At 41.9% G+C, this 15137-nt stretch overlaps 1 protein-coding gene and 1 non-coding gene across 2 annotated transcripts in view; one reads left to right on the top strand and one right to left on the bottom strand.

Annotated features, from left to right (window-relative positions):
- Window positions 1-15137, bottom strand: part of Pi4ka (phosphatidylinositol 4-kinase alpha) — a 137621-nt gene that overhangs the window by 93676 nt on the left and 28808 nt on the right. Inside the window, exons 4-6 of the mRNA XM_057764479.1 lie at window positions 11427-11515; window positions 4944-5016; window positions 3850-4109 (exon numbers count right to left, since the gene is read on the bottom strand). Of these exons, the coding sequence (XP_057620462.1) occupies window positions 3850-4109; window positions 4944-5016; window positions 11427-11515 (422 nt within the window). The remainder of the gene's footprint in view (window positions 1-3849; window positions 4110-4943; window positions 5017-11426; window positions 11516-15137) is intronic.
- LOC130872350 (U6 spliceosomal RNA) lies at window positions 7403-7505 on the top strand. Its single transcript, XR_009056951.1, has one exon. It is a non-coding gene; the product is annotated as a U6 spliceosomal RNA (small nuclear RNA).

The raw sequence follows: 15137 nt of genomic DNA, 5'->3' as shown, positions 1-15137 counted from the left end.
TCCACACTTGAAGTCCAGCGTCTAAGCCTTACCTCCTCGCTGAAGTCTACTGCTGTCATAGCATTTTTTGCTGTATATTATAACACCAGTAACTGTATATTTTATATTTGTTTACTATGTTGAATCTGCCTCCCACCTTCTTTTGGGGACAAAGTCTTGCAATGGTCAGACTGGAGCTTGCTATGTAGACCAGGCTGACCTCTGCTTCCTGAGTGCTAGGACTAAAGGTGTGCACCCCACACACAGCTTGAGCTGAATTTTTCTTAATGTTTTGTGTCCTCTTTTTCCCATGAGTCACACATCGATGCGAACACACATACATGCACACATCCATGCATGTAGGGTTTTTAAGGAAAATGGTGTTTACAGAACTGTAGGGTCTTATATGTATGAGGCAATACCTCACTCCTCAGAATGATATACTATTTTCTTAAAAAATGAAATAGCATCTTGCTATGTAGCCCAATCTGCCTCAAACTCATGATTCTCTACTTGAGCTTGTTGAGTACTGGGCCTGCAGGCAAGTGCTACTAAGACCATTGCAATTATATACTTCCTTATTTTCAAAAGATAACACCTTTTGTTTGTTTGTTTTCAAGTCAGGGTTTCTCTGTAGCTTTGGAGCCTGTCCTGGAACTAGCTCTTGTAGACCAGGCTGGCCTCGAACTCAGAGATCCGCCTGGCTCTGCCAAGTACTGGGATTAAAGGCGTGTGCCATCACCACCTGGCCAATTTTTAAAATTTTTATTCATTATTTCTATGTATACGTGAGTGTCCGCTGAGTTTAGTTGCAACACACATGCAGAGGAGCTCTTGGAATCCAAAAGAAAAGGCCAGAATTACAGAAACTGGGAATTGGAGGGTTGTGAGCCGCCTGATGTAGGTGCTAAAAGCTGAACCCAGGTCATACGCAAGAATAGTAAACACTGTTAACCTTTGAGCCCCAATTATATATTTTTTGCTGGTGTGTATGTGCATGTACGTGTATGTTTCATACAAGTACACTTTTGTGTATGTGGAGGTTGGAGAATAACCCTGGGGCTATCTGCTGGAAAGACATCCATTTTCTTTGAGACAAGGTCTTTCATTGGCTTAAAGCTTACCAATTAAGCTAGACTGGCTAGCCAGCCAGCACAGGGATCTCCATGCTAGGCTCACAAGCATACACCGCAAACACTCAGCATTTTTCCTGAGTTGTGGGAACTAAACTCAGATCCAATGCTTGCAAAGCACACACTTTTACAAACCAGCCATTACCCCAGCTCTCAATTACATGCTGTTTTTAATTTCAATTTTAATTTTTATTACATTTTTTTTTTTTTTTTTTTTTTTTTTTTTTTGGTTTTTCGAGACAGGGTTTCTCTGTGGCTTTGGAGCCTGTCCTGGAACTAGCTCCGTAGACCAGGCTGGTCTCGAACTCACAGAGATCCGCCTGCCTCGGCCTCCCGAGTGCTGGGATTAAAGGCGTGCGCCACCATCGCCCGGCCATATTTTTATTTCCATATGAGTATTTTGTCTGTATGTATGTCTATCTGTGTACCACATATGTGCCTGGTGTCTCCAGAGGCTAGAAGAGAAACTAGAGTTAAAGATGGATGTGCACTACAATGTGGGTGCTGGGAGCCCTTCAATTACATACTTCTTACAGGCACCAACTGTCTCAGAATAAAGTCTGAGAAGGGTGATGTAGTTTAGTTGGCAAATGACTGGCCTACCACATAGGAAGCCCTTGGTTCGATTCTCTGGTGGCTATTCTTGGTTGTCAACTTAATTACATCTGGAATCAACTACAACCCAAGAGGTTGGGTACATTCGTAAGGGATTTGTTTTGTTTTGCTTTTGAGACAGAGTTTCTCTATGTAGCCTTGGCTGTCCTAGAACTTTGAAGATCAGGTTGGCCTTGAACTCAGAGATCCACCTGCCTTTGCCTCCTGAGTGCTGGGATTAAAGATATATACTACCATACCTGTTGGGATTTTTCTTTCTTTCTTTTTTTCTTTTTTTCCTTTAGAATTATTTTATTAAATCATAAATGTACAACAGCTTCTTAACTCTACACATGCACTTAAATTTTTAAAAGGAAAAACGTTATGTCTTATTACACCATGATCCTGGCTAATAGCTTTTCAAAACTTTTGAGAAAAATCTTAAAAAAGGTTTCACATGTCACCTGAAACTTACAAATTTAATATTATCAAAGAAGAAATGCTTCTACACTCTTACAAAGACCACTAGAAAGAAACAACAATTAAAAAGCTAAGAAATTGTCTCAAAGGCATTTTTTACAATCCTTCCTCCACAGTAAGGTAATGTTATTAAATAGGGATTTTTCTTTCTTAATGAAACCATTTGAAATGGGAAGACTCACTTTTAATACAGATCTTTTGAGGTGGGAAGATTCACCTTTAATCTGGGCCATACTTTCTGGTAGCAGCTTATATGAGGACATGGCAGAAGGAAGCTTGCTCTCTTTGCCTGCTTGTTCTCACTCTTGCTAACAAGGCTATTCCTTCACTGGCATTACAGCCTACTTCTTTAGGGTTCTGGTGTATAACTGAAGACCAGCTGAGACATCCAGACTCATAGACTGAAAAACTACTTGATTCTTGGACCTTCTATTGGTAAATAGTCACTAGTTGAACCACAGCCTATAAGCTATTCTAATAAATATGAACATAGATTCATTCTATCAATTCTGTTCCTTTATATGTAATATGTAATCCTAGTACGAGGGTGATAGAAACAAGAGGATCAAGTTCAAGGTCATTTTCAGCTCCAGAACAACTTTGAGGCCAACTTGGGCTAAATGTCTCAAAAATAAAACAAACCAAAACAAATATAACCCCACCAGAAACAGAGTTTGGTAACAAAGCATTTCACAACTATGAAATCACTGACAAACATAAAAAGAAGGCTGGCATGGCAGCGCTCTCCTTTGTTCTCAGCACTTAGAAGGCTGAGAAACGTAAGTTTGAGGCCAGCATGTATGTAGTAAAATCCTCTTAAAAAACAACTTGTCTTGCATGTGTAAAACCCTAGGAATTGATCTCTGGTACAACTATAAATATGTAATTTTAAAAAGCCAGGTGTGCTGGTGCATCCTTAGAATCCTAGCACTGAGGAGGCCGAGGCAGGAGGATCAGTGGAAGTTTGAGGTCATTCTAGTCTGCAGGGTAAGTCCCTAAACAAATCTTTTTTTTTTTTTTTTTTTTTTTTGGTTTTTCGAGACAGGGTTTCTCTGTAGTTTTGGTGCCCGTCCCGGAACTAGCTCTTGCAGGCCAGGCTGGCCTCGAACTTCCGGAGATACTTCCGGAGATCCACCTGCCACTGCCTCCCGAGTGCTGGGATTAAAGGCGTGCGCCACCACCATCTGGCCCCTAAACAAATCTTAAAAGGGGGGCTGGGCAATGGTGACACACTCCTTTAATCCCAGCACTCGGGAGGCAGAGGCAGAGGGATCTCAGTGAGTTAATTCAAGGCCAGCCTGGTCTACAGGGTAAGTTCTGGGACAGGCTCCAAAGCTACACACACACACACACACACACACACAAAAAAAAAAAAAAAAAAAAAAAGGGATTCGTCTTAAGCAAGGTTGGTGGCTCACATCTGTAATCCTAGTATTCAAGAGGGTGAGGAGGGAGGGCCATGAGTTCTCAGCCATCTGGGTCACATAGTGAGTTCTAGGAAGATCCTGTCTCAAACACAGAAAAAAAGGGGCAAGTCTTTTTTTTTTTTTTTTTAATAACAAGAGAACTCTAATAAGAACCTCAAATTACACACAAGTGTTTCTTTGCACGAACATTTACTAAAGCTCTTCCCCCTGAGCACTCCCCTGGCACCCAGCCCCACCTGAGAAATGCTGGACACACTGCTGGTCTTCCTCTTCAGTGTGCCCTCCTGACACACAGTTAGCAGATTGCTGGGTAGGATGGAACGGAAATCATTAAAGGAACGCCTTCGGACACCTTCTAGCTCCTCTGGGATTCTCAGGGAATGAGGAGGGACTTTGGGAAAGAGCTTTGAGAGGAGAGATTCTTCTGAGTTGCTGTACCGTCCAAATGATCTGGAGATTCCTATCAGGCATGGGATTGCATACTTGCAAAGGTATTCTAGAAGATCAAGTGAGAGTTATAACACAAGAGTTACTTATGACAGCCACACTGCAACAATCTGTACCACTAGCTAACATTTTACAAACTATTCCTGACAACTGTGAAGGCTGAGAACAAGCCATAGTTCCAGGGTTAACCCAAGGGTTAACTGCAGTCTGTCATGACCAGGAATGTCAGATTGTATCTCTATCACATTTGCTTTCCTTGGGAGGTCTTGATCTATCCATGGCACATCCCAATCAGTAATATAGTTGGGTCATGCTTAGGTATGTGACCACTCCAGATTACATTGGTTGCCCTATTTACACTCTGGGAAAAATGACCTATAGAAGTCAACTATCCCCATATTATATTGGGCAAAATGAAGACTCAGAAGGGTAAAGTTACTTGTCAAGGATACTTGGCATTTGTATACAGAACTATGCTCGTAACCCCATGTGGCCTCTCAGCATACCAGCACACAAATGTAATCTAATGGAAAAGTTTCTATTCATCAGGTGTATACAAAGAATAAACCAACAAAACAAAGAAACAGAAAACAAATAAGGGAAGGGAAAGGAGAAGTCAGTGAGATGACTCAGTGAGTAGAAGTCCTACCCTTGCAATCACATGAACTGAGTTTCACTCTTAGATCCCATGGTAGAGGAGAAAAAAAACTCCCAAAAGTTAGTTTTCCTTTGACCACACATATGCATACCTTTGAGCTTGAGTGTACACACACACACACACACACACACACACACACACACACACACACTATACGCAGATTCAAATAATAAATAAAATTTTAAAAAGTGAAAATAAAATAGTCTAGAGGATTTCTAATCATACCTTTTTCTTGAATTTCCAAGGTCTGGCACATTCCCAAAAGGACATGCATAACCTGCAGGAGTGCCTCTAAAATCTGTAACAGTCAAGGACACAAAACAAACCCGTTAACAAAACTAGTATTACAAAATTCAGTCAAAATTTGAAGGTGCTTTAGACATTATCTTGACCAACCCTATCCATTTCCCCACAATAGCTGTGCCAGGGGCTAGCTGCTAACCTCACGGACAAGCTTCTTCTAAGCCTGGACCAATAGTGTCTTCCTAGGACTTGTACCCACTGCTCTGGGCCATTTTTCCTTCGCTTTCTCTAAAAAGATCTTCAAAACATCTTTTCCTAGTTAAAAGGGCTTAGTTCTTTTCAGTTTCACTCTGCATGATCATAATTCTTCATGACTCTGTCATCTGCTTACCACTGTACAACAGACTCACTTCTCTACATTTCCCATGAAGTGTGGGACTCAGAACACACACATGAATACTCACCCAGACGAATCCACATTCGCGGGAGTCTAGACTTCTTTGTGGGAGCCACTAGCTTTTAGTTTTTTTGTTTTTTGTTTTGTTTTGTTTTGTTTTTTGTGAACACTTCACATTGTTGGCTACATAAAACATTTAAATAATCGTCTTCACACATGTTGGCCTTTGCTTTTCTTTCTACATGTTCTTAAGCTATGAAACTTATACAGCTGGTATTTTTAACTTTTTGTTTGTAGCTCACTAGACTGGGATGCAAAGCCACACAACTAAAAGCAAGAAACAGATGTGACAAGATTTGTTCATAAATAGTCAATATTCTTATATCTTCCTAATATTAATAATACTACTGAAATAGTGGGGTAAGAAACGGCTCAGCTATTAAGAGCATTTTCTGATCTTGCAGAGGAGTTCACTTTGGCTCCCGGCACCCATGTGGCAGTTCACAACTGTACGTAACCCTAGTTCTAGGGGATCCAAGCTCCTCTTCTGGCCTCCAATGGCACCACGCAAGGACGTATGATGTGCATACATAGATCCAGGTAAAACACTCATACACATAAAATAGAAGCAAATGAATCCAGTGGGCATGAGAATCGTTTCTGTTTTATACACTTTATACATAGCATGACACAGTTTGATTCATTTGTTTTATGCACTTTATACTCACAGCCTAGCATAGTTTTATTCAATGTTTTAAATGAGTCTGCACTGAATGCAGTGAGACACAAATTTTTCTACTGGTGGAGTGATATTAGTGATCAAAATTTCAGATTTTGGATTCTTTGTTTTGTTTTTTATTTTGCTTGTTTGTTTCGAGACATGGTTTCTCTGTGTAGCCCTGGCTGTCTTGGAACTTGATCTGTAGACCAGGCTGGCCGCCAACTCAGAGATCTGCCTGCTTCTGCCTCCCAAGTGCTGGGATTAAAAGCGTGCACCACCTGGCTTCAGATTTTGGATTCTTTACTAGTGACATTCAATCTGTACTTTTTTCTAATTTCATCAATTTCATTGTTGGCCACATTATTTTGGCAAACTTTATTAATAGACAAAGCCTTATTGTTTGACACCTTTAATCCCAGCACCCAGGAAGCAGAGGCTAGCAGTTATCTGTAAATTCAAGGCCAGTCCACAGTCTACACAGTGAGTTCCAGACCAGTCAGAGCACCCTAGAGAGATTCTGCTTAAAAAAAAAAAACAAAATTCAAAACAACAACAACAAAACCCCAACCAACCAACCAGCCAAACAAACAAACAAAAAACTAGCACTGTGATGCTGTTCTTGATTGTCACTAAAATCCAATTGAATGGGTACACCTGCGAGGGAATATTCATAATTAACTCATTAGAAATAGGAAGATCCACCTTTGTTCTGGGACATGCCTTCTACTGGCAGCCTATATAAGCACATGAAAGCAGGAAGCTCTTGTCTGCCTGCTTGCCCTTGCTCACTCTCTGGCAAGTCCATCCTTCACGGCATCATAGCCTGCTTCTTTGGGATTCTTGGACCTTCTGTTGGTGACAGCCACTGTTGGACTAGCTGGACCACAGCCTGTAAGTCACTCTAATAATCTCATACATACATACATACACACGCATATACATGCATAAAGCTGTTCATTTTATCACCTCTCTTCTTTAGAGACTCCTAACTAATACTGACTTTGGTACCAAAAGTGGTTCTAGGACAACAGAAGTATAGGGTGGATTTTTTAAGTATCTGGAATAGGCTTTCTTATTTGCTGACACTTACTGAAGTCTTTCCTAGAAGCTTGGAGTATTGAAAGCTATGGTGTGAATTATATTACAAACTGAAGGAGACAAATGCATCTGATTATCCTGATTCACCAACTGTGAGAGGCAATGAACTTGGTGACTCTGTATATAAAACTTATGACAGTTTGTGGGAAAGTAAGGAAAATGATGACACCAATGGTTGCTACCATCTCTGCACAAATTGGCAAAGGGAAAGAATGAGCTTCATGCTTGCTTTAGCAGCGCATATACTAAAACTAGAACAATACAGAGAGGATTAGCATGGCTCCTATGCAAGGACGACACACAAATTTGTGAAGCATTCCATATTTAAAAAAAAAAAAAGAATGAGCATTGAGGTAAAATGAACCAGTTCCCAGCACTCCGAACCGTGAAGGGCAACAATGAACTAGTGATGAACTGACCAGCTCCAGGCACACGCAAACAGCCTAAAGGTTTCGAAGTGAGCCCTAGAGGAGAATCTTCTCTCCAGCAGCCACAGAGCTCAAGTTGCTCTGTGGAAAATCAAACTGAAACCCTCATTATAAGGTTGGCATAATTCCAGCTAAATTAAAGTACCAGCCTCAGAAGGTGCTGGCAGTTAAAAGGCATTAATTGGTAGAGGATAGAGATGTGTGGGAAGACCCTCTTGAAGTTGAGAATTTGAACCCTCAGATTCTCAAGGGTTTATCTCACCTGAGGAAGCAGTCTCCTCACCCTCAGCAGATGTACTCCCAACGCCACCCCTAAAATATTACCTTTTCCACCTTTGACTGAGGAAATTAATCCTTCACTGTCTGCTAAACCAGCAGTGACTTTCTCTGAAGGAAATGCCACCAAAGACAATACTGATGTCCCTCAGAGCCCAGCTCTAGGCCTATGACCAGACTTCGGGGAGATAAAGAGAAACAGAGAAGGGTGGTGTACTGCTACTACAGAGCTTAATGAGCTTGCTAATTCATGCGAGCAGAAGTCTGGGGAATATTAGGTCTCAGGTAGTCCAACAGCCAGTCCAAATATCCATAATGAGCATAAATTGGACTGTGGGAGGATTTCTGGAGGTTAGATAAAAGCTAGCATTTCTCAAGAACTTGTGAAATTGGTTCCCATCTGTCAAAGGGAGTCATTTCCTTTACCTCTGGCAGAAGGACATATGGCTACCTTTGGTGCCTATCAGCATATCAAAGTTCATGCTGGCCTCCAGGTTCCCTCAGTATCACAAGTACCTGTTATACATTTCAAAGTCCATGCGAGCATCCTTCTCATCTCCTCTTCTACTGGAAGTTCCAGACAGCTCAAGGGCTTCTCTCCCCACAGCTGCTGATCTTTCTTATAACCCTGCTATTGCCATTATGCTTTCTTCACTCTCTACTCCCTGTTACTTTCCATTCTCTCAGGGAGTCCTGGATGGACATACCTGCTCTCTCTCTTATTTTCTAACTCTCCTTCACTATGCTCTATTCCCTGTTACTTTCCATTCTCTAATAGGGGATATGTGTGGGAATGGATCACAAGGGTGTGGGATAATGGTGGAAGGAACATAAAACTGGATCAGGCTGAGTTTATTTATATGGATCCCCTGAGTGGAGAGTCTAGGTTTAATATGGAAGGAATGCTAAAAAAGGATCAAAAGTTTGTTTGAATGGTTTCTGGAAGCATTTGTCAAAAGAGAGCCTACTGAAAAGGAGTTGAAGATGTTAAGGCTCAGGGAAATTGCAATCCTAAAGTGGGTACACTGTGTAAAACCAATCCTCCACACTGGGAAGGCACAGAAGACACACACTTCACTGAGCCTTATAAGTCTTTAAGCCACAAACTGTGAGAGGGCCACTGAATCACTAAAGGCAGGATGATCACAGCTATTACAGTGGGCATGTAATGAGTTCTACTGCTGTGAAGACACACCATGGCCACAGCAACTCTTGTGAGAAAAGCATTTAATTGAGCTGGTTTGCAGTTTCAGAGGCTCAGTCCATTATCGTCAAGGCAGGCAGCAGGCATGACACATATGGTGGTGGAGAAGTAGCTAACAGCTCCTCATCCATAAGCAAAGAGAGGGACTGGGCCTGGCATGGGCTTTTGAAACCTGAAAGTTTGCTCCCAGTGACGTACTTCTTCCAACAAAGCCATTCCCTAACCCTTCTTAAATAGTGCCATTCTCTGATGACTAAGAATTCAAATATATGAGCCTATGGGGACCATTCTTACTCAAATCACCATCGGCACCGTAGACAAAGCAATGTCTATATGGCCTGACTTGTAATGGTCAGCAGAGGCAAAGTGGATTTTATGGTGGCATGACTCCTATGGACCTTTGGTGCTGGTTAATCAATCAGGGTATTTCTAGGAAGAAATACATAAGAAATCTGCTGCATTTTTATTTGATCTATATAAGCAGAAAAATTCTCAAACTCACAATATTGCTCTCTGTCCCCCAAGTTCTGAGATTACAAGTTTAAAAAAAAAAGCTTCTGGTTTCTAGGTTTTAAAAACTGATTTTCTGAATAATAAGTCTGATTAAGAACAAGGTTGAGCCGGGCGGTGGTGGCGCACGCCTTTAATCCCAGCACTTGGGAGGCAGAGGCAGGCGGATCTCTGTGAGTTCGAGACCAGCCTGGTCTACAAGAGCTAGTTCCAGGACAGGCTCCAAAACCACAGAGAAACCCTGTCTTGAAAAAAAAACAACAACAACAAAAAAAAAAAAAACAAAAACCCAAACAAAGAACAAGGTTGAGCTTGGCAGTGGTGGTGCATGTCTTTAATCCCAGCACCCAGGAGGCAGAGGTGAAGCCAGCCTAGTCTACAGAGTGAATTCTAAGACAGCCTGGGCTACACAGAGAAACCATGTCTCAAAAAACAAAACAAAATAAAAAACCAAAACAAACAAACAAAAAAACACAAAATGGATCGGCTCCTGAGGAACCACACTAGAGGTTAACCTCAGATCTATACATGCACACAGCATATGGTAAAGGAAGGAAATATATGTTGGCAACTGAAACCAGAAAAGTCTCAAAGGCGAAGCGTTCAAATACAAAAAACTTTTCTTCTCTGAGGGCTGGAAAGATAGCTCAGTGGTGAGGTGATTGCACTTGATTATGAAAACTGGAGATTGAATTCCCAGAAACCCATCTAAATGCCTAGTGGGTACAGCTGCCCATCTGTAATTCCAGCCTTGGAAGGTAACAACAAGGGACTGAATCCCCCAGAACAAGATGCTAGCAAGACTAGCTATACTGGTGAGCTCTAAATTTGACTGAGAGAATGAATAAGATGGAAGAGCAGTCAGAGCACGCCTTTAATCCCAGCACTCGGGAGGCAAAGGCAGGCGAATCTCTGAGTTTGAGGCCAGGATGGTCTGCAGAGCAAGTTCCAGGACAGCCAAGGCTACAAGAGAAACCCTGTCTCAAAAAACATAATCAACAAATAAAAAAACAGGTGAGGGGAGCAATGGAGGATGATTCTCAACACCAGCCTCAGGCCTCCACGTGCAAGGTGCACACAGGAGCCTGTGCATGCATGTACATCACACCACACATACATACAAACAAAAAAGGAAAAAGTATCTTCTACGAGCAACTTCAATCAAGAACCTCAAGGAGGAAGTGAGCCACCTCTGTCCTCCTTTTCCTGTCCACCTCACACATGGTATACTGAATGAGACCAGACTCACAAGATCCTGAAAGATGCCCAGAATATCACAGTTGAAAAGAACTGCTATTACAGCATCAAATAAAGGGGCTGGGGAGATGGTAGAGTGGGCAAAGATGCATACTATAAAAGCAAAAAGATATGAGTTGAAATTGCCAGGACCCATATAAAAAAGCTGGGAGTACTGTGCAGACAGACAGACAGACAGACAGATAAGGGATTTTTTTTTTTTTTTTGGTTTTTCGAGACAGGGTTTCTCTGTGGTTTTGGAGCCTGTCCTGGAATTAGCTCTTGTAGACCAGGCTGGTCTCGAACTCACAGAGATCCGCCTGCCTCTGCCTCCCAAGTGCTGGGATTAAAGGCGTGCGCCACCACCGCCCGGCCAGATAAGGGATTTTATACACAAGAGTGAAGAGCTCAAGAGTAAAACACCCAATATCCTCCTCTAGCCTACGTATGTACACATATGTAACAAGGCATATACATACACACACAAACAGTACCAAATAAAACAAACACAACCCAATCATGCTTCACACCCCTTTCCATCATTCTGGGGTTCTTTTTGATTAGCATCCAGGCACCACAGTCATCAGATGCTTACCTCATCCCTCAGGGAGGGGTCCCTGTAAGCCACATCGGACAGCAAAGTGACCAGGCAGAAGCTGAAGCTCTCTGCAACTGGGAGGTGACCTGGAAGACAGGAGGTTCGAATGAGATAAAGCACCAGACACAGCTGGCTCAGCGTGCCCCTTTTCTCACCCAGTCTGCCAAAGGACCAGCTTAAATGAGGAAAGAAAGCAGATGTGGCAGCTCAAGCCTGGAATTCCAACACTTAGGTAGTAGACAGGAAAATCAGAAGTTATTCTCACCACACAGAGAATTTGAGGCCTGGCTGGGATATATGAGACCCTACCTCAAAAAAAAAAAAAAAAAAAAAACATATAACAACAACAAAAGAGCTCAAAGAAGACAAGGGTTCGGTTTGCTGGGCTTCTGTTCTATCTGTTTATCATAGACTTTTGTAGTAATTTTTAGCAGTTTTTAATTATACTGTGTGTGTGTGACACATGTATGTAGAGGTCAGAGAAAGGACAACTTGTAAGATCAGTTTTTTCCTTTCATCATGTGAGTCCCAGGGACTGAACTCCTGGTAACCAAATATGAACTTGAACCCTTGTTTTGTGTTGTGTGTGAGGAGGCACAGCTGCAGGATTCTTGTGGATATTAGAAGGTAGTCTCAGTGTGGGTGGGCCCTTACCTTTCATTTTGTTCACGTTCCTTTCTGTTAGTGTTGTACTGTATATTTCCACTGAGCTTGCCTGCAAACTTCCATGGGACTCCCCTGTCTCCAACTCCTGCCTTGCTGTAGGAGTGCTGAGATAGATCTCTCGGACCTGACTGACCAAAATCCAGCTTTTATATTGATGCTACAGTCTGAACTCAGGACATTAGGCTTGTGTGCTCACCTCCCTGGCCCAACCTTGAACTTATGATCTTCCTGCCTCTATCTCCTAAATGTTGGGATTACAAATTTGGTAATAGGATTATTGGTAATGGATTATTAATTCCATGCCGCATTCATATGGTGCTGGAAATGAAACACAGGGCCTCAAGAATGTTGGAGACAAGCATTCTAACAAGTGAGTTATATCTCCAACCCAAGAGATAAATCTAAAGGAAGTAATGGTACATGAGCATTAGCCATCAAGTACATATTAATATCACTCTAACAGAATGAAACAGTCACGTGCATACTGGGCTGGAGATTGTGCCAAGAGTTTCAGAGCTGGGAGCTGCTCTCCTGATTATACTCTAGGCCATGCCCATAAACCTTTAAGTCCTTCTCAAACTAAGCCCAACGGTAAGGAAATTCTGCAAAGTAATAATGGCTGGGAAAGAGCACCCCACCTAAAACAAAAGCTACAAGTATGCAGCCTTTCTGTTGAGTGTACATTGAAATGGAAGAACTATGGCCATTGTTCCAATCGTGTGCTATCATGAACCATGTAATCAATCTTAATACTGAATCAAAGACATGAGTACCCACTCTTTCTAAGCAAGGCGGTGATGGCGCACACTTTTAATCCCAGCATTTGGGAGAGAGAAGCAGGTGGATCTCTGGGTTAGAAGTCAGCCTGGTCAACAAGATCGAGTTCTAGGACAGCCAAAGCTACACAGGGAAACCCTGTCTTGGAAAAAAAAAAAAAAGCCAAAACCAACCAGAGTACCCACTTGATGTGGGATTCCCCTCTGTATGTTGTGAATATGTTTTATTGCCATTGATTAATAAAGAAGCTACTTTCAGCCAATGGCTTAACAGAGTAAAGCCATGCAGAAAATCCAAAAAGAGATGGAGAGAGAGAGAGAGAGAGAGAGAGAGAGAGAGAGAGAGAGAGAGAGAGAGATCAGAGTCAAAGAGATGCCATGTAGCTGTTGAAAGAGACAGATACCTGGAAACTTTACCATAAAGCACAAGCCTTGTGGTAAAATACAAAATAATAGAAACGGGTTAATTCAAGATGCAAGAGTTAGAGCCGGGTGGTGGTGGCACATGCCTTTAATCCCAGCACTCGGGAGGCAGAGGCAGACGGATCTCTGTGAGTTCAAGACCAGCCTGGTCTACAAGAGCTAGTTCCAGGACAGGCTCCAAAGCTACAGAGAAACCCTGTCTCAAAAAACCAAAAAACAAACAAACAAACAAACAAAAAAAACCCCAAAATAAAAAAAGTTAATAAGAAGCCTAAGCTAATTGGTCCAGCAGTGTTGTAATTAATATAGTTTCTCTGTGACTATTTTGGGTCTGAGTGGTCAGGAATGAAAGAGTGACCTCCGCCTAGACCCACTTTTTGTGGATATTCTCAGTATACAGCAGAAAAGTATTAGAATTCTATTAGAATTTTTAAATGATACCTAGATAGCTCTGAAACTATGTGTGCATCAAAATTACTTTGGGGTTTTTCATAATTTAGATTGCCCACTTTGGGAACTACTACTCTAGATTTTAGCAGCGTGAATTATACTGATTTTCAAAAAAGAAGGGAAGCAGCTTGGGACATGGGTCAGAAAGCATTGTGCCAAGCATGAGGACCTAAATTTGATCCCTAGCAACTACATGAAAAGCCAGGCATGCCAGCACGCAGTTGCAATCCCAGTGCCAGCTAGGCAGAGACAAGAATTGGAAGGATCCCTGAGACTTGCAAGCCAGCCAACCTAGTCTACTGTTGAGTTCCAGGAGGCCCTAGGTTTAGTCTCCAACACAATATAATTGCAGGTACATGCCTGAAATCCCTGCACTAGAGGTAGAGGTGGGAGGATCAGAAGTTCAAGGATAACCTCATATACCCATTGAGTGTGAGGCCAGACTGGGTTATATAAGACCTTATCCCAAGAGGATAGGGAAATGATTAAGACAAGTACTGCTCTAGCAGGGGATTTAGATTCCCAGACCCGTAGGGCAGCTCACAGCCATCTGTAACTCCAGTCCAAGGAGATCTGATGCCCTCTTCTGGCCTCTTTGGGCACCACACACACATGTGATATACAGACATAAATGCAGACAAAACATTCATATACTTAAAATAAATAAATTATTAATTAAAAATATTTTTTAAAAACACCTATCTCAAGCGGATCTCTGTAAATTATGGGACAGCCTGGTCTGTATGGTGAGTTTCATGCCAGCCAGAGCTACACAAAGAAACCTGTCTCAAAGAAAAAAAAAAAAAGAAAAAAAAAGAAGTAAAAAGAAAAAAACTGCCTAAAAAACCCAAAAAAGGGTCAAATTACTTAGAATGTGAAAAAAAATATTGGGGGGAGTATGGCTGGAGAGGTGGTTTTCAGGTTAAGAGCAAATACTACTTTTGCAGGAGAACTCAGTTTGGTTTCCAGCATGCATGTCAGATGGTTTATAACTCCAGCTCCATTAGAACCTGACATTTTTGGACACTATGAGCACCTTGCTTATGTGCACCCACCCAACCCCCACGTACACACACCCCCTCACATAAACATTACACACATACCCTCACCCCACATATGCCCACACCCACAAACTCACCCCTGACCCCCACACACCCTACACACATACCCCAGTGTCTCATACACATCCTCACACACACTCGGTGGAGAACATATTTAGCAAGCATGAGGCTCTGGGTTCAGTCCCCAGATCACACATAAGTTCTATAAATTTATATATTTTTAACAGTATTTCAAGCAAGTCAAAACTTTCATTCTAACAGGAATCTTTGTATAGAAAAGTGATCTTTGTTTAAAATTTTTATTTATTATCCCAGATTTATGTGTATATCTG

Source organism: Chionomys nivalis, chromosome 3, assembly GCF_950005125.1.
Source record: "Chionomys nivalis chromosome 3, mChiNiv1.1, whole genome shotgun sequence".
In the NCBI taxonomy this organism is placed as follows: domain Eukaryota; kingdom Metazoa; phylum Chordata; class Mammalia; order Rodentia; family Cricetidae; genus Chionomys; species Chionomys nivalis.
This window is presented reverse-complemented; position numbering and strand designations above follow the sequence as displayed.